Here is a 23517-nt window from a genome sequence, read left to right on the forward strand (position 1 = left end):
GGAAAGGTATTCTGGCACTCGGGAGCCAAGGAATACCACAGGTCACAATACACATAGCAGCTTACAGCCCTGTTCCAGGGAAAGGCTTCCCCAGTGTAATAGCTGTGCCCTGGCAGGCAGTGGCAGGGGGAGGGGCTCACCCCCCAAATAGTTACAGTTCGACTCTGGTCCCTTGGAGTGTAACAATTCCACTTTGCTAAGGGAAGGTTTCTCAGGCGAAAGTGTTACAGCCCTGTTCTGCTCTGTTCTGGTTCCAGTGAGAATTTGTTACTTCTCTCTGCCGATGGAAGGTCTCACCCAAACCTCACTGTAGAGATTTATTGGGAGGGAAGAATCCAGGAGAGTGACTGCCTTGGCCAGGACGGCCACAAGCTGCACAGACACAGGGTTTATATAGGGCTTCTTAGGGGGTGGAGTTTTTCCAGGGAGATTTCCAGGGTGGGGATTGGTCAGATTTCAATCCCAGAGCTCAGAATGGCTAGATATCCAGCTGAGGGAATGGTTGGTTTTCTGCACAGGGTTAGGGTCAGATTTGGCTCTGGTTTTAGGGCCAGGGTGCATTTCTTTCACTGACTCAGATTCCAGGGACAAAGTGTGTTCCTTTGGCACTGGTTTCAGGGTCAGGGTACATTTCTTTGGTTCTGGTTGCTGGGCCAAAGTGTGTTTTTCTGTGGCTCTGCTCAGGGTGTGTTTCTTTGGCTGGACACTTTTCCCTATTGCTTTGTAGCCCTAGCTGGACTGGAACCTGCTTTGAGAGAGAGGAGAGACAGATTATCCTAATGAGAAGACGGCCAGCAGACAATAGACAGCAGTAAAGAGTTTGTCTGTCCGTGTTAGTAGCATTAGGGGACAGTGATTTTTATTTTATCTTTTATAGCCAGTGAACTTGGTTAACTTCTACTTTGATCCCAATTGGGCCTTAACTTAATGACCTTGGACAGGTGCGTCAGCCTCTGTGACCCTCTGTATCATCTTCTGGGGAAAGGGAACACCGGAAAGTGACACATTTCTTGACGTGAACTGTGCAGCCTGTGTTCTGTACCGGGCCTGAGGGGCAGCCATGGACTTTATTCTTCACAGACCCCCACAGAATATCGAGATTCGCAAGTGGAAAAAAAAGAGAACCCTATTCCGCGCCTGCGCGCGCCATGCACGCCCCAGCGCGCCGGGCGACGCACGCACGCGCACGCACGCACGTGGCTGGCTTCTTCCCCGGGCCTTCTGAAGGCCCCAGAACGCGGAGGACTACATTTCCCAGAATGCTTAGACTCGGCAGGGCGGAAGCACGTTAGGCGCCCAGCCCTGATGCGCCGGCGCAAAGCCTTGCGTTTCCCCTATCAAGCGGGCACGCACGAGCAGCGCGCCCCTGGCTCCGCCCCCGGAGGCCCCGTGCGGGAGCGCGCCCGGGCGTGCGCAGGGCGGCGGCGCGGCGGCGCGGGGACGCGCGGCGACCGTTGGCGCGGAGGGAGGAGGCTCAGCGCCGCCGCCGTTGCGCAGATCCGGGCCGCGGCCGCGGGGAGGGACGAGCGGTGACCTTCCGGAGGTGCGGGGCGCAGCGGGCCGGGACAGGGCGCCATGAACAGCGCGGGCGCCGACGAGATCGGGTGAGGTCACGGGGCCGGGCCACGCTGGGGGCGAGGGAGGCCGGGGAGCCGGGCCCGCCGGGCCGGGACTTAGAGGAGAGCCGGGGTGTTGGGGGGGAGCCTCAAAGGCAGCCCAGGGGTAACTAAGGGGACCCCAGATGACAGCTCTCGATCAGAGGAACCCTAAATGATAGTTCACGGCTTAGGGGGACCCCATAGCATAACTCACCGGACTGAGAGACCCCAGAAGGATAATCAGGGTATTGAGGACCCCAAAGTGGCGTCCTGGAGTCAGGAAAGCACTATAGGATTATTAGGGTTGCCAAGAGACTCCCTCAGGAGATCTTAGGTGCCAGTGAGGCTCCAGGATAGACTAGGGTCCTTGGGAACCCAAAATATTAAATTGGTGAAGCTGAGGAACCTCCAAAGAATAGATTATAGATCAACGAGACCCCATAGGATAACTCTGGGGAGTGGGTATTCCTAAAAGAGAGCTCACAGATCATGGAGACCCCATAAGACAGATTAGGGGTGCTGAGAGTCTCCAGAGGGTAGATAAGAGGTCAGAGACTACCCCTCCGTAAATTAGGTTATGAGTGCTGAGGGTCCCAAAGTACAGATGACAAGTCAGGGTACCCCATGGGATACACAGGGATACACTAGGGTGCTACACAGGAGGAGGAGGACCACAGAATAGGTCAGGATGCTGCACTTCTGACGTGGAGCTCGGGGGCCAAGCAGTCTCCAGTGATACTTCTGGAGGTTGTGGGAGCCTCCACATGAGAATTCAGGGATCAGGGAGGCCATCAAAGGATACTTCATGGCATTGAGGGTAGTGCAGGTGTTGGAGGGACCTAAGTGGGGTGTGGGTGTCAGATAAAATTCAATAAAGAGTAGCTGAGTGGTTAGGGAGACCTCAACAGATAACTTGGTGCTGAGGGACTCTACACAGAAGCTCAAGAGGGTCAAGTGGATGGGTGGCAGGAGGTCCTGCAGGATAGTTTAGGGGACTGAGGGACCATCGCTAAGTGTAGATTAGGGTGTAGGAGACCCCATAAGTTGAGCCATGGAGTCAGAGATACCAAAGAATAGATCAAGGTCCTGAGGGAGCACCATAAAGGAGCCTTGGTGCTATGGGAGATCACATAGGTTAGCTAAGGGGCTGGGGTTCTCGAGCCAAAAATAGCCAAGGAACTAGGGAGACCTGAGAGGCTCCAAAAGATAGCTGGTCAAATAAAGGGTACCAAAATGGACACCCTAAGTCAGCGAGGCCAGAAGGATAGGTAAGCAGTCAAAGATAGTTTTGTTTTTGTTTTTCCAGACAGGGTTTCTCTGTGCCTTTGGAGGCTGTACTGGAACTCACTCTTGTAGACCAGGCTGGCCTTGAACTCACAGAGATCGGCCTGTCTCTGCTGGGATCAAAGGCATGCACCATCACAGCCTGGCTAGGAGTGAAAGATGATTTTTTTTTAATTTTATTTTTTTGAGACAGAGTTTCTTTGTATTGTTTTGGAGGCTGTCCTGGAACGCATGGTATCCAGGATATCAGGAACCAGGCTGGCCTCGAACTCACAGAGATCCACCTGCCTCTGCCTCCCGAGTGCTGGGATTAAAGGCTGTGCCACCAACTCCCAGCTTAAAAAGTTTTTATTTGTTGTTAGTTCATAGGCTAATTGAGAGGCTGGGGAGACTCCCAGTGAGTGCTCAGGGCTCATGGAGCTACCAAAAGAGAACTTAATGAGCTTGGGATTCCAAAGTGGAGTTCAAGGGGCCATAAGGGGACACCAAGTGATAACTTGGGGGACTAGGGGACTCCAAAGAATAGGTTAAAGTGTAGGGAGACCCCAAAGGGGAGCCAGGGGAGGTGAATCTTCCAAAGGGGGACTTAAGACCAGAGAGACTCCTCGGTTTAGCTCATGGAGGATTGTGGGGCCCCAAAGGGATTCTCCAGTGGGTTAGGGATCCCATACGAAGGAGACTCTAAACAATAGTTCAGGGGCCTGGGGAACCTGAAAGAACCCAGAAGCCAGGAAGACTTCCCCACCCCTGAACAGCTCAGCAAGCCAGGGCACCCAGAAGAAGAATTCAGGGTGCTGTAGAGTATGAAGGGGGGAGCTTGAGTCCTGAGGGCTTAAAAAGTAGTCTGGTGGTTTGGGGACTTTCACATAGGAGCCTGGGATCAGCAGAGCCACAGACAGTAGCTCAGAACACAGGGGGCTCTGGGGCTAGAGACCTAGAAACAAGACTGAAGGATTGGGGAACCACCAGAGGGGAGGTTGTAGAGCTGTGGAACACGATATGGGAGTGGGGAGATCACAAAGGAGTTTGAGGATCAGGGAACCCCCGGTAGGGACTTCAGTGCACTCTGATATCAGCTGGAGCTTGAGGGGTCTAGACAACCCTGAAATTCTAAAGGGAACTGGTCTGGGAGCCTGGGGTTCCTCGGGACCCTGATTGGGACATCTTGGGTCTCCCCAGTAGGCCTTCGATGCTGCTCCCTAACTGCTTTGTGAATTTTCCGGCCCAGGGGTCTCTGAGAGGCACCCTGAGGCTCCCCCTGCAGGTGCAGGGACTTGGCTGGTTGGTACACATGGCCAGGCATGATGTGGGTTCTTTTTAGTACTGATAGCTTATGTCACCTGGGCAGGGAGACGGTGAGAATCTCACATTGTACTTTGGGGTGCTCTGGCTGTCCTCAGGCAGGTTTCCTGCTGTGGTGGGGCCTGGATGTAGTGGGAAGGGGTGTGCTTCCTGTGGGTTCATTCTGGGACCAGAGCAACTTGCTGAAGGAAGGGGCTGCCACACTTTGGACCCAGACACAAACTTGAGGATTCAGTTGATACCTGTGCAGCTGGTGGGTCTGTGTCATCCTCGCTCATAGCTTGGGGTCTGAAGAGCCACTGTGGATCTGGGAGGCAGGTCTGAGGTTGCTGGCCACATCATGTGTTGCAGCCATTCCCTGGGACGACATAGATCTCCAGGACAGAGCAGGCCACTGCAGACTCGCTGGGCAGGATGGCAGTGGGAGAGGTGTAGACTGGACTAGCCTGGGACTGTGCTCTGGGAGTCCCCAGAAAGTTACCCAGAGGGCGAGTTTTGTTGTTTGTTTTGGTTTTGAGACAGGGTCTCACTGTGTAACTCTGGCTGTCCTGGAGTGCACTGTGGCCAGAGATGGACCTGCCTCTGTCTCCTGTGTGCCTGGTATTAAAGGTGTGCCCTGACACACCCAACCTTTGTGTACAAAAGCTTTGTTTATTTATTTGCTTATTTATTTGGTTTTTCGAGACAGGGTTTCTCTGTATTGCTTTGGAGGTTGTCCTGGAACTCACTCTGTAGACCAGGCTGGTTTGCCTCCGGAGTGCTGGGATTAAAGGTGTGCACCACCACCACCCCCTCCACCCGACTGTGTATAAAAGTTTTAAATTGTTTTTGTTTTTAGTGCTGGAGACAGACCCTAGGGCCTGGTTCTATGAAGAGCCAGATACTAAAGTTGCAAATCACAGAGTCTCCAGGTGTAGCAGTTGGTTTCTGAGAAAGCATAGCAGCTGTGCGTCAGCAGTGGGCCATCCAGGGTCCCTGTTGGAGCTCCTTGCTTCTAGAACTGTTTTGGGTACATGTTGGGTCCTTCTGCCATTCCCTCTATAGATGCTGACCTTGTTACATCTGGTGGGGCCTCCACCCTCATGCACGTATTGGCTGGGGGCCTCCAGGTCGTGCCAGGAGCTCCCCCTTCTAGAGCCCATGAGGACTGACTGTCCTCTCCCCAGGAGGTGGATGGAAAGTAGATAGTGGCTTCCTCTGAAGGTAGCTTCTGAACCGTTGCTTGGAAAGATAGCGAGGGGCCATCCTTAGGGTCATCTTAAAGTTGGGCTTGTCTTGAGTTTTTTGTTTTTTTGTTTTGTTTTTGGTTTTACGAGACAGGGTTTCTCTGTATTGTTTTGGAGGCTGTCGGTCCAGCCTGGCCTCAAACTCACGGAGATCCGCCTGCCTCTGCCTCCCGAGTGCACCACCACCGCCCGGCTGAGTGTTTTGTTTTGTTTTGTTTCTGGTACAGAGCTGTGGCATGTCTGAAACTTTGTTATGTAGACCAGGCTGGCCATAGACTCAGAGAAATCTACCTGCCTGTCTCCTGAGTTCTGGGATTAAAGGCGTGCACCACCATGTCTGAATCTGAATCTATTTATTTTTGTTTTCTTTTTTTGAGACAGGGTTTCTCTGACCTGGAACTCACCAGGCTGGCCTCCAACTCACAGAGATCTCTTGTCTCTGCGTCCTGAGTGAGTGTTGTGATTGAAAGTGTGTGCCACCATCCCCCAGCCTGTCTTTCTTTTAAATTTGTGTGTGTGCATGTGTGTGCTTTCCAGGTTGTCAGACTTGGCGGCAGGTGCCTTGCTGAAGCATCCATTGGCCTGGAGAGCTGCAGTCTCTGAAGGGAGTGTTGAAGTGGGTGCCGCATCCTGAGCCTGGTTTTCTGTGTTGTGTTAGCCCACGCAGGAGGTTCACGTGTGGCCTGCTTGCAAGAGCTGTCACAAGTGGCCCAGTGCACAGTCTGTCCTGAGTGTTAGACAGGGGCTTCTGCAGTCAGTCCTCTTGGGTGGCTCAGGGCACTCTATCCTTCAACTTCCACAGTGACCTGTGGGACAGGGTGGTGGGGAAGAGGTGACAGCTAGTGTGTACTGACACTCTGCATGGGGAAAGGCAGGCACACCTGGCCTCCTGGAGGAGGGGCCTGGCTGTCTGGGGCTGTGCAGGCTGGCTTCTCTGTGTGGATGCTGTGCATCTCAGACTGGGTTGAGTGCCTTCTTGCTGCACCACTGGCAGAGGTGGATGCGGTGACAGGCCTGTTTGAGGAAGGGCCGAGCTCATGGCTCATGTCATACCCCATCTAGAGGTCCCTGACCTGGGGAACCTGCTGCCTGGCCCTGAACCCAGGAGGACCCTCAGCCAGGATAAATGTGCTGTGAACCAGCTGCAGCTGTTCCTTCGGGCCGTTCACTGGAGGGCGTGGGGGAAGACGCAGGGACCTGCTGGGGGCTCTGTCCATCTTGGAGTACTCAGTGGAGATAAATGTCCCCTTAGCCCTGAGGTGCTTCTTGGGGTGGTTTTCTGTGGGGAGGGTGTCCTGGGCCTGCATGGTGTTGCTCACTGAGCAATGGTCCAAGGTTCCCTGGGTTCAGAATAGGTTGAGTGGCATGAGAGCAGCAGTCAGGGCTCTGCTGTCAATTCATCTGCAAGCCATGGCCAAGGGGCCCTGTGCCAGGACCTTTGCCCTGGCCATAGTCCAGGGGCTGCAGAGTTGTATTGTGTGTGCCTGCTGTGAGCCTGACTGGGGGGGAGTTGGTTTGGTTTGGTTTGGTTTGGTTTGGTTTGGTTTGTTGTTTCTCTGTATAGCCCTGGCTGTCCTGGAACTCACTCTGTAGACTTCATACTCAGAGATCCGCCTGCCTGTGCTTCTTGAGTGCTGGGATTAAAGGTGTGGGCCAACACTGCCTGGGTGCCTGGCTGTGGGTTTGAACTGGCTCCCCAAAAGCTTTTCAGGAGTCCCTTTCGGAGACAGAGTCTCAGGGTCACAAGCTTGAGTGCTTTGGGGAAAGGATGGGATGAGCAGGAGGCCATGTCACAGTGTGGGTGTTGGTTACACTACTGTTTCTTTCCGGGGGCTTCCATTGTAGGGATTTGGGGTGTGGTTTGTGCCGTGTGACAAGTACATACCACACACAATCTATGAGGTGAGGCCCCTTCCGTCACAGCCTCGCGTCACTTCTGTCTGGGGGTCAGACTTCTGCATCACTTGTCCTTGTAGTGAGTTGGGGGAGCCAGCCTGGGGATGGGCAGCAGGGGCTCTCTGACCATGCACTGACATGCCTGGCTTGCAGGATACAGGGTGCAGGGTGCCATAAGTGACAAGTCCACAAGCCCCTCAGGAGGCGCCTTAATCAGTGCTGGCTGCCTTCACCTTTTTTTTTTTTTTTTTTTTTTTGGTTTTACGAGACAGGGTTTCTCTGTATTGTTTTGGAGGCTGTTGGACCAGCCCGGCTTCGAACTCACTGAGATCCGCCTGCCTCTGCTGGGATTAAAGGCTGCGCCACCACCGCCCAGCCTGGCCCTTCGTCTTAATCTGCAGGTTGGCTTCACCTCCCCTCCACACCCGGCCTGAGTCCTAATGGTCGTCTCCCTGGGGCTCTAGGGGCTGGCCAGCAGGCCCTCCCTAGCCTCTGGCTTTCCTTCCTTTCCCTTCCTTACTTGTTTGAATACGTGCCCCCAACCTAGGCTTAGAGATTGGGTCTAGCCAGAAAGGAAGTGAAATCCACATCCTGGAACCTTCTAGAACCTTTGTGAACATGGGCCTCTCTTACCTCTTGTGAGCCAGGCATAAAACCTTTGTGCACAGGCCAGGAGTCCTACTTCCCTAAAACAACAGCCGTACCAGCACACGGCCCTCTGGACACCTGAGCCTCTGGCTCTGAGGATGTAGACGTGCTCTGCTGCCTGAGGCTGGGATGAGATGGGCACCTCGTCCCCCACTGCATTTCAGTTATGTCTGGGACGTGGCTGTTCCCCGCCCCCTCTCCCTTTCTCTCCTCTGCCTTTAATCCCAGCACTCAGATTTGCAGAGTGACTTCCAGGACAGCTAAGGCTACACAGAGAAACCCTGTCTTTAAAAAGAAAATCAGCCTCCTTATCTGGCCTCCATCTGATCCTCTGTCACAGCCTCCGGCGCTGGGCTTACATACGTGTGCCACCACTCTGGCACTTTCCCAGTCCCTGTGTCTGAAACTGCACTGGGGGTGGGGGACCCACCTAACTGGTTCCTCTTCCTTGCCCAGTGGCCTGCCTCGCTGGGGAGCCCTGCTGGCTGTGGTTGGTGTTGTCAGAGAGCTGAACTTGCTCTGTTTTGGTTTCAGTGGGCAGACTTTGCCCTTCCCAGGCTGTGGCGCGTGGCTTTATGTCATGAGGCCGGGCCCTGAGCCACTGGCATGATTGCCCAGCTGGATCTGTTGCACAGATGTGGTTCCAGAAGGCAGTGGACAGGCAGGGCCCGCTTCTACACTGCTTACTGAGGGACTGTGTGGTCACCCGCACTGCACCATGGGCAGCAGGGGCTCTGCCTGACCATGCACTGCCAGAAGCCTGCAGGGTGCAGAGGACCCATAAGTCCCTCTGCTTCGGGACTTGCTGTGAGGGGTGCTTAGGCCCCTTGAGGGTTCTCATGTGTCTGCTTCTAGCCTGGCATGGTGTAGTTGGCTGCCCACAGGTGCCAGAGGACACGGCAGGGGAGGCAGGGTGTCTGGCTCTGGTGTTTCCTGCAATGTGAGCAGATTTCTTAGGTCTAGTGCATGATGGTGGTGCTGGTTCTGTGGACCATTCTTGCTCAGGGACTTGGACCAAGTGTCCTGCCTAGAGTCAGCAAGCAGAGCTACAGCAGGCGGACTCTCCTGTCCCCTGGGCCATACCATGTGTCCAAGAGCAAGTGACTCCTGAGTCCCTGAGTGCTTGCTGCTGAGACCCAAGGGCCATCTGCTGTAAGTGCTTCTCTTCAGTGTGGGTGCAGCTGACCTTAGGAACTGTTGTACGGTGGGTCTCAGGCATGTCGGGCCACTGCTGAGGCTTTGTCTCCCACTGCTGTCGAGCGACTTCGTGGGCCAGGTCCCAACATGAGTCTTTCTCTTGTGGACTAATCATCTTTTGGGCTTGCACTGCAGCCTCTCTCCTGACGGTGACGTGTCTGTGGCACTGAGGGTGTTTCTTGTGTCTGCAATGGTATGGGTCCAGAAGTCCTTTGCTGAGCTCTGTACCCGCAGGTTGACTGAGCATGCCCCTCTGCCTGTGGGCCTGGTGTGGGTGGGGTACCCAAAGGTGTCAGCTGACCCGAGCCTCCTCTCTCTGCTTCCAGGAAGCTCTTCGTGGGTGGCCTGGACTGGAGCACCACTCAAGGTAGGAGCTGTGGCATCTCAGACATGGGTGGGCTAGGCCCTGGTGCCTGTGCCCCAGCAGAGCTTGCTCTAACATCAGCATGGCTGCATGCTGGTGCCCTTCTCCAGCCCGCCCTCCTGTGCCCGACAGTCAGTCAGTCCACACCCTTCCAGCACAAGGCAGGGTGGCTGGGCCTCTCCTGGTCTGTCTCCTCCAGCAGTGAGCTTGGGTGAGGCGTGTTTGCCTGTACCCACTGTGTGTTCATATGTGCTGGAGCCATGCCTAAGCCAGGGACGTGTTGCTTTTGTTCCCGCCTCTGAGCAGAGACTCTGCGCAGCTACTTTTCCCAGTATGGCGAGGTTGTGGATTGTGTCATCATGAAAGATAAAACCACCAACCAATCTCGAGGCTTTGGGTTTGTCAAGTTTAAAGACCCCAATTGTGTGGGGACAGTGCTGGCCAGCAGACCACACACCCTGGATGGCCGGAATGTAAGTATTTTCATGGGTCTTCCCACTTTCCTGAGCGAAGTTGGCTAGAGTTCAGGTTGTAGGATTGGGTGTGTTAGGGGTGGAGCCTGGAGGTGACAAGCCCTGTGGTGTGGTGGGTGTTTGCAGCCGTGTCCGATGCAGAGGAATTGGCTTCTTGCTCATCTCTCTGGCTTGATGTTTCCTACAGATTGACCCGAAGCCATGCACACCTCGGGGGATGCAGCCAGAGAGAACTCGGCCCAAGGAAGGCTGGGTAAGGCTGGGCTGCACTGGTGCTTTGGTCCTGCTGGAGGGTGGTGGGTGGTCACCATTGCCCCCACTCTGCCCATTCCAGAGGTTATCACTAGTCCTGTGCTCACTTGGCTCCACTGTTGAGCATTCCTGCCTGGCAGCAGACTGCCCTCACTTCCACGTGGGCTGCTGGGCAGACGGGGCATGGCTTTTGGAGGAATCTGCTCACACCAAGAGTGACATCTGGGGCGTCATCTGTTTGAGATGGTCTCAACCTGTCAAATTCTGGGACTTGGGGTGTGAGCTGCCATTCTCAAATTACTTTCCAAATTTATTTATTTTCGAAACAAGGTTTCTCCGTGTAGCTATGTAGACCAGGCTGGCTTTGAACTCATGTGCCTCTGTGAGTGCTGGGATTAAAGGCGTGCGCTACCATCGCCTGGCTTTATGACTTTTTATTTTATGTGTATTAGTATCTTGCCTGCATGCCTGTCTGTGTGAAGGTGTCAGGCAGCAATTGTGAGCTGCCATGTGGGTCCTGGGAATTGAACCTGGGTCCTCTGAATGAGGATCTAGGGCTCTTAACCACTGAGACATCTCTCTAGTTCCTTATTTGTAAGTTTGTGTGCATGGGTATTTTCTTTGCTTGTATGTCTGTACTCTGCTTGAGTGCCTGGTGCTCAAGAAAGCCAGAGGAGGGCGTCAGACTTCCTGGAACTGGAGTCACCTTGTGAGTGCTTGCGATCAAACCAGGTCCTCTGGAAGAGCAACAATACTCTTAAACCGCTGAGCCGCCATCTCTCCAGCCCTCTCTTTTTTGTTTTTTGAGTGGCTTTGGAGGCTGTCCTGGAACTCACTTTGTAGACCAGGTTGGCCTCGAACTCACAGAGATCCACCTGCCTCTGCCTCCGCCTCCCGAGTGCTGGGATTAAAGGCGTGCGCCCTCTCTTATTGAGACATTCTGACAGGCAGGCTTTTGGGCCCAGGCCCAGCAAGTTTATGACTGTTGACAGCCCTTTCCCCTTTCTTTTAAGAAAGCCATTTTCCAAAACAGTTGTAAGCCCAGCATAGAGCTGTGCAGACTGCCTTACAGCTGGGCTGCAGCTCTTCTCAGTCCTCATCAGGGTGCTCCTGCTGTGGACACCATGTGACTAGCTGGCTCTGTCTGTGGGTTTTGCCCTGTGGGTCGCATTACGCCACAATGTGGGCCAGTCTGGTGTAGCACACTGTGCACAGAGCTCCTTGTCTGGGTTAGCCCACTTCATTAGCACAGTAGTGTGCTCCCCAGAGCTCCTTGTCTGGGTTAGCCCACTTCATTAGCACAGTAGTGTGCTCCCCTGAAGTTCAGTCTATCATGTAGCCTAGGCTGGCCTGGAACCCAGATTCCTCCTGCTTTGGATTCCAGGTGCTGGGCTGACAGGTGTCCCACAGTTAGCTTAGTTTAGTCTCTCAACCCAAAGTGGTTAGAGTCATGGGGACTGGGTCCTCACACCTGGGGCGGGGGTGGGGTGGGGTGGCTTATGTCTTCCGTGGCTGCTCCAAACTTTTTTAAGTTCATGTATCCCCAGATTGTCACTGCCAGCTGGTATCCCTGAGACTGCCTTTGCGATTTTAGCTTTGCCCAAAACCCTATGTGTACTGGGAATGTAGGTTATTGGTGTCCACTTCCTAGCATGTGGAAGGCCCAGGACTGTCCCAAGCACTGAATTAAAAATGAAAGCCGATGGCAGCGGCAGGCGATCTCTGTGACTTCCAGGACAGCCTGGTCTACAGCGTGAGTGCCAGGACAGCCAGGGCTACACAGAGAAACCCTGTCTCTAAAAAAACAAAAGAAAGAAAGCCAAGCCTGTTTCCACATTGCAGATTGTTTGTTTCTCTGTCTGTCTCTGTCTTCTTTTGGGGGGGGGGCGTGTTTCGAGACAGGGTCTCTCTGTAGCTTTGAAGCCTGTCCTGGAACTCACTCTGTAGACCAGATTGGCAGATTGACCTCTCACACAGATCCACTTGTCTGTGCCTCCCAAGCTCTGGGGTGAAAGGTGTGTGCTACCACCACCTGGCTAAAGAAATCTCCCTCCCTCCCTTCCTCCCTCCTACCTTCCCTCCCTCCCTCCCTCCCTTCCCCCTTCCTCCTTCCCTCTTTTTTCAAGATAGGGTTTCTCTGTGTAGCCCTAGCTGTCCTATAACTCTCTCTGTAGCCCAGGCTGGCCTCCAACTCCTGCCTCTGTGCATCCCCCCTTGTGGTCTTGATGTACATGCCACAGTGTGTGTGTGGATGCTGTGGTCCGGGTGTGTGTACCACAGAGTGTGTGTGTGTGTGTGAGTGTGAGAGAGAGAGAGAGAGAGAGAGAATGTCAGAGGACAGATAGGGGTTGTTTGTGGGCCCCTGTGCCCCGGGCAGTGTGCTCTGGCTTTAGCTGAATTAGAAGACTTGTGAGCTGGGGTAGCTGCTGTAGGTGGGATGGGAGGTACCCACCTTTTTTTTTTTTTTTTTTTTTTTTTGGTTTTACAAGACAGGGTTTCTCTGTATTGTTTTGGAGGCTGTCGGTTCAGCCCGGCCTCGAACTCACAGAGATCTGCCTGCCTCTGCCTCCCGAGTGCTGGGATTAAAGGCGTGCGCCACCAACGCCCGGCAAGGTACTCACCTTTTATCCTAGTACATGGGAGGCAGAGGTGGTCTATCTCTTTTTTTTTTTAAATATTATATTTATTTATTATGTATACAATCTTCAGCATGCCAGTAGAGGGCACCAGATCTCATTCAAGGTGGTTTTGAGCCACCATGTGGTTGATGGGAATTGAACTCAGGACCTCTGGAAGAACGGTCAGTGCTCTTAACCGCTGAGCCATCTCTCCAGCCCCCGGTGGTCTATCTCTTGACTTTGAGGATTAGCCTGCTGTACAAGGGGCCGAGTGAATGGTATTCATCTGGTGGTAGCATTGGAGAGCACAAGGCCGCAGGCCGGCCTTGATGAGTTGAATTGAAGGTCAGCCTGGGCTACGTACGTTCTCAAAAAGAACTGCAAAGCTGTGGAAAGGGTTGTGCCGTGGCTAGCCTGTTGGGGAGTAGGCCACCAGAAGTCACTGACCACCTCCTCCTTGACAGCAGAAAGGACCCAGGAGCGACAGCAGCAAATCCAACAAGATCTTTGTGGGGGGCATTCCCCACAACTGCGGCGAGACGGAGCTCAGGGAGTACTTCAAGAAGTTTGGAGTGGTGAGCTCTGCGCGCCTCCATGACCATTCCTGAGCACACCCCTAACAAGCCCTCACACCTGCTTCCCATCAGGGTGGCCTGGGTTTTGGGGAGGGCAGGCCAGTGGACAGTGAGGAGCTGGCTTGCCTGGGAGGGCATACGGCCTTGTGGCCAGGCAGCTGCCCCTAGTGAGACCAGGTCCCCTGAACATGTGCTGCTGGACACCTGGCTTATGCCCACATAGGGTTCTGCTGTGGGTCACTGAGGTGTCTAGACTATCCCATGGGTCTCCCAGAGACTGGAGCTCCTTGTGTGTCTTTTCCTCTGGAACAGGCTAGAGCCCTCTGCTTGCTGCTGTGTAGGGCAGGGTTGGCTATTGCACTGGAGTGTGGTCAGGCAGGACAGCAAGCATCCTGGTGACCCGGAGGGTGCTCATTATTCTGGGGTGGTGTGTGTCCATCAGGCAGGGCGGAGCACAGGTCCAGGGTAGACTGCCGGCATGTCCCACACCTCGTCCACCCTGGGGTATGCAGCTAGGATCACAGTTGCCTCTGGGGACCTGGGACTGGGGCTGAGTGGCTTTGTGGTGCCTTACCTCATCCTCCCTTTGTCCATAGGTCACCGAGGTGGTCATGATCTATGATGCAGAGAAGCAGCGGCCTCGAGGTAAGGACTGAACCCGTTCATCCTGACCCATGTCCTCCCCTCAGATGGCAAACTATCTCGCCCTAGACAGGCCAGGGTCGGATGCTGCACAGCCAGTGAGTGCCATTGGGCACATGCCAAGACACAGACCCCCCCCATGCCTCCCGCTCACGTCACGCATTGTCCCTCTCCCTGTGGGACGGTTTAGCCGCCTCTCATGAACATCAGCACATCTGTTTCTAAAGGGTTCAGAGCACAGACTTGTGAGCGTCACTCCTTCTGCCCAGGCCTGTGGGAAACCACTGCCTGACTGCGGTCTCACCTGGACTCTGCCCTCCCTGCCTGCACTCACTACACTGGTCGGGGAACAGGCGACACCCTCGCTCTCCAGCCTGGCTTTTCTTTTGGTGGCTGTTTGTCACTCACACGTTTGGTTCATTGTCCACTTGGGCCAGAGTTGCTCCACACTGCAGGGCCTTTCCTCACACTGTGTCTCTCGGCCCGCACAGCCTCAGCCACCCTCAGCACGAGGCCCTTCCCAGGCGCCCGTGGTGACCACCCCTCGGGAGCATAGTTTGCCATTTGAGCCTCCTCCACTCGTCCAAGACGCACTGCTCACTCGTGTGGTTTAGCTGTTAAGTCTTAGTCTTAATTTACGGTAGACATACATGCTTAATGACGTACGTAGTGCCATAGAATACGGTACCGTTAAGTAAGCTGTCTCCTCTCTCTGTGATTGTCTGTGATTAACGATGTCTCTCTAGATCTCTCTCCAGGTGCTAAGTTAAGTCACACAGGTACAGGCCCGCCCGCAGTCAGAGGACGGAGCGGCTTTGCTCCCGTGGGGTGTAAACGAAGTTTCAGTGTGTTTGTCCCGCTGCTGCCTCTGACACAGCGTTGTAGACAGCCTGCCCCGGCTCCTCCCCCACGACCCACGGCCTCTTGCACTGTGCCTGGACCCAGCCAGCCCGGTGGCTTCAGACACTCCCGCCGTTTGAGAGAATGCCAACTTTTCACATGTCTTCATCACCATGTTGTGTTCCAAATGCCGCCTCTGACTTTGCGAAGCCTCGGTGTGCGGGACTCTGAGGGCAGCTCCTAGGTGCTCCCGCCCACGGCTGGCACAGCTGCCGCCGCCCTCCTGCACCCTCACCTGGGCCAGCCAGACCCAGCTAGTGTTGTTGGCCTGTGCTGGAGGGGCAGCAGGAGCTGGGCCAAGAGCTTTGGGGCTGGCATGCGGGCCTGTGTCCCCTGGGGGCTTGGAAGTGTCCCAGTGGGTGGCAGATAGCGTTGGTTGGGTCAGCAGGGTCCCTACAGCACCTCTTGTCTTCTTGGCTTTGCTGGCTCCTCAAGGGTCTTGGTGGGTCTCAGTGTTCCTTCTCCTTCCTGCTCTGTCTGCTGACTTGAGATAGCAGGCCATCTTGTCCCTGCAGACCTCTTGGTCCCCAGGCATCCTGTCTGCAGTCTCCTTCCTCTCCTGTCCTCTTCACTGGTATCGTCTCTTCAGCCTCCTGCTCTAGACTTCACCTTCCCCGTTTCATCTGGCTTCTGGTGCCTGACACCATCTGCATAGGACAGCGAGAGCCCCTGCCTTCCTCTCCCATCTCACCCGTGGTCCCTCGGCCACCTTTGTCCCTGTCCCATCTCTTTCCCCTTGTCCTCATAGGCTCAGTTCCCGCCTCCTCAGCTGTGGTCCTGTCCCCGGCCCCTCCTCCCCACTCCGTCAGTGCACAGAGGACCCTCGTCACTTACCGCCCTGCCTCTGCTGGGGAGATCTCTCGAGCCCTTGGCACTTCTGTCTTGAGCCCCCCTCACCCTTGGTTCCCTGAGTCTCTGGGCCTGAGCGCCGCAGGAGATGCTAGTGCCAAAGGCCCTGTCCGTCCTGCCCTTAGCGGGGTGGCCGCGCTTGCCCCAGACCAACCAAACTTCGTTTATACTGCCACTTTCTTGTGTTTGGGAAATGCTAAATTTTTTTTCCTTTGAAATTTTTTTTCTTTTTTCTTTTTCTTTTTTCTTTTTTTTTAATGACACCATGCCTCTTGCTGTTGCTGCTGACAGCAGAATTTGAGCTGCTGGAACCCGTTGTGGCCTGTATCTTTGTGTATTACCTGTACTACCTATATCGTATGTACATAGAGGAGTAGGACTGTTAGATATAGGACTCCTCGGCTTAGCCAACAGTGTTGGGTAAGCCTGGCGAGGCGCCATAGGAACTGCACTCGGTACCGCTAGAACAGCGGGGGCTGCTGTGAGCACTAGCTGCGAAGCCAATTGCAAACCCCGGGGAGAAGCTGGGTTTCAGAAAAGCCAGAGCGCACCACACGCCCCCCACTGCCTCCCAAGCACCCCGATTTCCCATGGCTGCACTCAACCCGGAGAAGTGTGAATGTCCCCCATTGTCCCCAGCCCCACGTGGGCCATGCCCTCTCACACAGGCTTTGTTTGAAACCCAGCTCAACCCCGTGGCCGCCCTGATACTGTTCATCATCCTGTTTTGTGTCACACGCCCTGCTACCTTGATTCACTCTTCGTCGTTGGCTAGGTTTTGGATTTATTACTTTCGAGGACGAACAATCAGTGGACCAGGCTGTCAACATGCATTTTCACGACATCATGGGCAAAAAAGTGTGTAGTTGTAGTTTTATTTTACCTTAAGACTAAGCCAAGTCTTAGGCAATGAGGGGTTTCACTGGAAAGTGGGGACTCCCCAGCAGGACATCTGTGGGGCACTGCCCCTGGATGGGGTGTGGTGGGATGGGGATGGGAGAGAGGATGGGTGGAGCCCCGGGAGGGGGGCGGCCTTCAGTGAGACCCTAGTGTTGCCTCAGGCTTGGTTTCCTTGACCACTCCTTCAGATGTGGCCCAGCCCCTTGTGTAACAGTGACCTTAATGTGATGAGCAGGGGCCTCCACACACCGAGGTCCAGCTCCAAACTGAGCGCAACGAAACATCCTGAAGGATTGGTTTTCTATCGGGTCACTTACTGTGAAACTCCGGGACCAGCCACACGCCCTGATAGCACTTAACCACGTGCGGTCAAGTGACCTTTGGTGTTCCGTCTTCATACTGTGTTGCTGCCAGAGTGGGCAGGGCGGGCCCAGGGCCTCCTGAGATCCCAGGCCTCAGGTGTCTGCAGCTGCATGTGCAGGGCTCCCATTCAGTCCTCATGAAGGACACGCCAGCCCCCTTAGCATGCATGCCCTGGCTGTGCGTCAGACCCTAGCTCTGAGACTAGGTCCACATGCCACTCCTGTGCTGGACCCTCGTACAGAGGGACAGGGGCATCTCTTGCTCTGAGATGTGCAGCGGCCCAGGCTGTGGCCTACAGGCTTTGTTCATCCTGGACAGACCCCACAGAGATGGGCCAGCCTTGTTCTGACACCCCTGCAACCTCGCCTTAAGCCAGGGTGCAGACTGGGGAGCACAGCAGCGTTCCAGGACTGTGTGGAAGGTCCTGTGGCGGTTAGTTTAGAGGTAGCTCAGAAAGGACTCTGCAGTGTCACCCTGTTCCCAGGTCCCTCCCTTATACACCCCAGCCTTGCCCATTGCTGACCTTTACTGGTCCCTGCAGCCCTGGGGCCTCAGGTGTCTGAAGCTAGCCTGCATGGACAGGACAGGTCCCCAGGGGGAGCCAGGGCTCATTAACTCCGAGTTGGGACCCTGCATTCACACTCCCCAGCTTACAGCATCTGCCTCCCCAAGTTCCCACCGCCAGGACCACCCTGTGGTGCTGCAGGGGGTGGGGGTGGGGTGGACTGTGCTGGGTGCTACTTCCTGCCCTAGGACCCTACCAGAACCTGTGTTCTGGGCCTACTCCTGGTGACAGGCAGCCTGGGCAGGGCTGCTGAGTCATCAGTGTGCCCTCAGAAGAGTGAGGTCCCTTTCAATCCTGGCTAAGTAGGTCAGACACCAGCTTCTGTTAGGTCCCTGTCTGCCGTCCCCTGCTGAGCCAGGACTAGGCTGCTGCCAAACACAGTATGAAGGTTGCTTACTGATCCCAATGTCCATTTTATTGCATGTTTGTTGACTTTTTGTTAGCTGTACTGTAAGGCTCTTACATCCATCCCCTCTGACATTCCTCTGAGTTAACTGAGACTCTTTAAGCCTTAGCCTGGGGAAGGTAAGTCTTTATCTTCCACTAGACATTTTAAATAATTGAGTCAAAGCCAGCGTGTTTCTCAGGTATGCAGGGGGGTGGTGGGTGGACAGAGGCTGCCTCCTGTAAGTGGGATGCCTCTCAGTGTCCCATCTTGGCTGTCTCCTGAGGGGCTTTCTGCTGCTTGTGGGGGTCACAGGGCATCTTCCAGATGCATCTGCTGTACCTGAGAAACATTTTTTATACAGAGAAATTAAAGAGCAAACTTTTTTCTTTTTTTCCTATTTTCCTTTTTTTTTTTTTTTAAAGAAAGAAACCTACTGGCCTAAGTAAGCTTTATATTAAGTACTCACTTTAAGTCGTAAGGCGTTAAGTGTAGTCATAAGTCACCATGGGTGTCTGAAGGGCAGGGGCACTACCGTGGCTTCGCCCTAAAGTGCACTTGGTTTGTTTAGGTGGAGGTTAAACGGGCTGAGCCTCGGGACAGCAAGAACCAAGCACCAGGACAGCCGGGAGCCAGCCAGTGGGGCAGCCGCGTGGCGCCCAGTGCAGCCAACGGCTGGGCAGGCCAGCCCCCGCCCACATGGCAGCAGGGGTATGGCCCGCAAGGTAAGGCTGGGGCCCCACCGTCGCACAGGCCCCCTTCTGTCTCCTCCCCGTGCCACAGGGGTGGGCTAGCACCAGGAGCCCAGGCTGTAGGAAGACTCGGGCTGGTAGGCAGTGAGACTGCTCTAGAGTTGTCCTTTGAGGGCCATGTGATGTCACTCTGGCCCAAGTGTGTCCAGTTCCTAGTTGACAACAATAAAAACAGGAGCTCGGCAGTGGCTTCCTGGGGGACCCAAGTCTACAAAGGGCCCCTCCTGTTTCCTAGGGTTTCCCTGTTTGACCTAGGTAGAACATGGAGCTTTTTTCCCTCACTCCTGGAGGTGAACCCAGGTGACAGGCTAAGTTGATGCTCTCTGCTGACACGATAGCCAGCAGGCCGGTTTCCTTCTGGAACTTTTGAGCCCTCCAGCCTCAATCTCTAGAGGGCCAGGAAGACAGGCTCCTTGTCGCCCTGTGTTCTCTCTCCTGAGTGCTATGTGTTCAGCCTCCGGTGTGGCCACAGTGCCCGTTGGCAATGGTGCGGAGAGGGCTTCATTCCGCTGCCTCTAGCTGGTGTTGCATCTGCAAGCATTGGCTGTCTGGGTGCTGAACACCAGGGGACCCTGTCTGTGTATTTTCCTCATTGCTCTTCCAAGAGCAACTAACTCAGGAGATTCGCTGTGGCCCCAGCTTGAGGACGCAGGCCATCCTGGCAGAGCGTGCCCAGCAGTGGGCAGTTACCTGACCCGTGCTGCAGGCAGCAGACAGCCGTGAGCCTGTGCTTGGCCCCTTTTATTGGTCAGGGCCCCAGCCATGGATGGCCTCACTCCCCAGTTAGACCTTTTGGGAAATCGTGCACATGCTGGGGAGCTTGAGGGGAACACCAAGAGAAGTGGCGTTGGCAGACTAACTGGCCCCTTGTCTTCTGTCTTCTAGGAATGTGGGTGCCAGCAGGACAGGCCATTGGTGAGTCAGGTGTAGGGGGTCAGGTACAAGCCACAGGCCTGTCATGCTGTGGGCACTGGGTTCTGGGCTGGGAGGAGACCATGGATTTGACCTGGATCTGGGCTATGCCAGGGGGCCCATCCTGCCCACCTCACCCACTCTTTGTTGCAGGTGGCTATGGCCCACCCCCCTGCGGGCAGAGGAGCCCCTCCCCCACCCCCACCCTTCACATCCTATATTGTATCCACACCACCTGGAGGCTTCCCCCCGCCGCAGGGGTTCCCACAGGGCTATGGCGCCCCACCGCAATTCAGTGAGTGCTACCCCATCCGAACAGACCCAGCATGCCAGCTGTCCCCCCCCATGCTGCTGGACCAAGAGCGGCCGTGCTCTGGACTTGTCCCCCAGGGCTGGCTGAGTTCATGGGAGACTCTTGGATTGTGGGGCGGGGCTGCATGCAGGTGTGGACCAGGGCATCCCGGGACCCAGGCACTCCGTGTAGAAGAGCCGCGGGAGGGAGCTGACCCTGTGGGATCTGCAGCGAGCGCATGCTGCCCAAGGCGGAACAGTTGGCTTGGGGCCAGCAGGCAAGGACGCGCCCGTGGCTCTGGTGCTGGCTAGCTGGCTCTGCAAGTTCTGACCTGGCGCTCTTGCTGTGTGCACTGCAGCCCCGTGCTCTAGCCTGCTGGAGTCCCGGCCTGCTGAGGTGCCGTGCTCGGTTGTGCGGCTGTCCCCAACCCTAGCCTTTCTCCACTGTCCCTGCAGGTTTTGGCTACGGGCCTCCGCCTCCACCTCCTGACCAGTTTGCCCCTCCGGGGGTTCCTCCTCCACCTGCCACCCCAGGGGCTGCCCCACTGGCCTTCCCGCCACCTCCGTCTCAGGCTGCCCCTGACATGAGCAAACCCCCAACAGCCCAGCCAGACTTCCCCTATGGTCAGTATGGTAAGTGGTTGTGGCCAGCTGCTCCCTGCATGAGCAGGAGAGGTCACCAGGCTGGATGCTGGGTGCTGTGCTGCATTTCATGTTCCTGGGTTCTGAGAGAGACTCCCTCTTTGGTGCAGCAATAGGCTAGGAAAAGTAGTCTGTGGTGTGTGGACAGCTAGGATGGGCTCGTGTGATTGCTGTGTGTGCCGGGAGAACCTGTCTGCTGTTGCCCTGGTGGAGCCCGGTACCAAGGCCAGCCTTGGTCAGGTGGCATGAGTGGCCAGACTCTGCACTGTCACCTTCTTGTGGCCCTGGGACCTTGTCATGGTTGGTTGACTCTGGCTGCTGTGGAAGCAAGGCTGCTCTGACCCTGCTGGAGCCTGGCTCTGTCCTGCTGCAGGTGCCCCGCTCGCCAGGCTTCTGTGCTGTCCACTCTGGGAATCCACACCCCCAGAGACAGCCTCAGCCTGAGCGTGTGTGTGAGTGCTTGCCTGTGTCCCTTTTACCTTGTATAGTGCAGGTTGGCCTTGAACTCAGGGTTAGTTCTGCTTCAGCTTCCCAAAGGGCTTTGAGTTCCGTGTTTCACCACACCCAGGTTTATTATTTTGGTGGTGGTGTTTTTGTTTAGTTTTTGAGATGGGGTCTCAACTGTAGCCCTGACTGGCTTTGAACTTGGAGACATCTGCCTGCCTCCTGAGATCTGGAATTGAAAGTGTGCACCTCTGTGCCTGGCTCCTGTGTTTTTAGAAGCAAATTTGCTTGTTTTTTTTTTTTTTTTTTTTTTTTTTGTGGTATTTCAAGTCAGGTTTTCTCTGTAGCTTTGGAGGCTGTCCTGTAACTCACGCTGTAGACCAGACTGGTCTTGAACTCACAGAGATCCACCTGCCTCTGCTGAATGCTGGGATTAAAGGCATGCTCTACCACTGCCCACTGGAAATTTTCTTTTTAAAAATTCTTTGATGTGTGCTTGGGTGAAGTTTGGTGTGTTTGTCTGTTTGGGTGAGTTTATATGCACCACATGCGTACAAGAGCCCTCTGAGGCCAGAAGGAGGGAGGCGTCCTATCCTCTGAAAACTGCTGTGTGGGTGCCGGGAACTGAACCTACCTGGGTCCTCTGAAAGAGCAGCCCGAGTTCTTGTCAATGGATTGACTGTCCAGCCCCTTTTCAGACTGAGTACAATGTGCTGGGATCATGTCCTCACAGCCTGGTCACCTGAAGTGGATATTTGGACATTGCAAAATCCCAGTGTATGTGGCCATAGGCAGTCTACATGCCTGGGGCAGTGCTCTGAGCCAGGTCACGCCGGGGTACGTGTGAGTCCTGGTCTTCAGGGCACCCTGGTTAGGTGAGGCCTTCCACCTACTCCCCTCTGCTCTGGGCATCCAACCGCCACCATCCAGAGCCAGTGAGCCTGAGTCCACATGTGCTGTGCACAGGCTGCTGGGCACACTGGGTGGCCGGGCAGGAAGTGGTGTCATCCCCTTCATGAAGTTCTGTGACACAGATTGGCAGCGTCTTGTTGAGAGACGGGGCTTGGCTGAAAGGGCTTTTGGGAAGTTGGACTGTGATGTCCTGTCTGTGACATCAGCTCTGGTTGCACCTGCGCTGTGGGACTGAGCACCCCAGTTCCTCTTACGTGTGGGGTGGGTGGGTTCACTGGGACTGGATGAGAGGTCACCTGCAGACTCCAGGCCTGACACCCAGCCCCTGTCCTTTGGGACACAGCCAGGCGGGTCCTCTGGAAGAAGCGTGGGGTGGCGCCTGTCCCCTCACCCTGAGCTAAGCGGCCTCTCTCCCAGCAGGTTACGGGCAGGACTTGAGCGGCTTCGGCCAAGGCTTCTCAGACCCCAGCCAGCAGCCGCCCTCCTACGGGGGCCCTTCGGTGCCAGGCTCGGGGGTTCCCCCCGCTGGTGGCAGTGGCTTCGGACGCGGGCAGAACCACAACGTACAGGGCTTCCATCCCTACCGGCGTTAGCCAGGGGGATGGCGCCAGGGCAGGATTCGGGACTGGTGAACTCGTGACAATCACACACTCGGGACAAAATAAACGACCACTCGACCTGGGGGAGGGGGGCAGTGGAGGCCACGTCTGGACTGAGGTTTTAAATATATTTCTTTTCTCTGACCCATCAGCACAATAAAAACACGTCACTGGTTCAACAACAGGGTTTAAAAAACGCCTTCAGCTTTAATTCAGAATTTCAGGTTTCTTTTTCTTTTTTTTTTCTTTTCTCTTTTTTTTTCCTTTTTTGAAATTATTTTCCTGAGCCTTTTGTTTTACCGTATATTGTAAACTTTTATGTTAAAGAAAAAATATACATTTGCAAATTGTGAGATTTTTAAGAGAAATTTTCTACGATGTATACTGGCTTATTTTTTAATTTAAAGCAGGGTTCGGGTGCTGGAAGCGAGGCCCTGGCTCCCGCCGGCGCGGGCTGGGGCACAGGCGGAGACTACTGTGTGCATTTGGTTTTTTTGTTCATTCCTTGCTTTGAGCGGCTTGTGTGGCTATGGGTGCCACAAGGGCCCCTGGCCCGGGTGGCAATGCTGATGTCACAGGTGGCCTGGGCCCCACACAGGTGGCAGGCTAGGCCTTGCTGGAGGCCCCTCAGCAAGGCTCAGGTGCCCATTGACCAGTTTGACCCGGTTTGAATAAAGCAGCGTGTTTGGATCAGAACCTGAGTGGTGTCTGCTGTGTCTGACTCTGCCTTGTTTCCCTGTGTGCTGTGGAGGGCCCATGGGTTCCAGTGGATGCAGTTTGTCCCATTAAATGGAAGTGGGGTGGCGTTGGGTGGCCTGAGCCCTCTGAATGCAGGAGACAGGAGTGGCCACATGGAGTCCCATCTGTGGCCTTGAAGTGGCATCCAGCAAGGCATGTCAGGGTTGCTGTGCTCTGTTCCTCTGACCTG

The 23517-nt window shown here is 55.1% G+C and overlaps 1 protein-coding gene across 1 annotated transcript; it reads left to right on the plus strand.

Moving 5' to 3' along the window:
• The first annotated feature begins 1417 nt into the window (after positions 1–1417).
• Positions 1418–23285, plus strand: Dazap1 (DAZ associated protein 1). Its single transcript, XM_005083312.4, is given in 13 exon segments — positions 1418–1604; positions 9478–9518; positions 9822–9988; positions 10176–10241; positions 13323–13433; positions 14030–14078; positions 16600–16682; positions 18609–18762; positions 19675–19704; positions 19855–19868; positions 19870–19996; positions 20449–20625; positions 22411–23285. Coding segments are annotated over 13 exon segments (1221 nt in total). The 5' UTR covers positions 1418–1575; the 3' UTR covers positions 22584–23285.
• The last annotated feature ends 232 nt before the right edge of the window (positions 23286–23517 follow it).

This window comes from Mesocricetus auratus, unplaced genomic scaffold, assembly GCF_017639785.1.
Source record: "Mesocricetus auratus isolate SY011 unplaced genomic scaffold, BCM_Maur_2.0 Super-Scaffold_100676, whole genome shotgun sequence".
Lineage (NCBI taxonomy): Eukaryota > Metazoa > Chordata > Mammalia > Rodentia > Cricetidae > Mesocricetus > Mesocricetus auratus.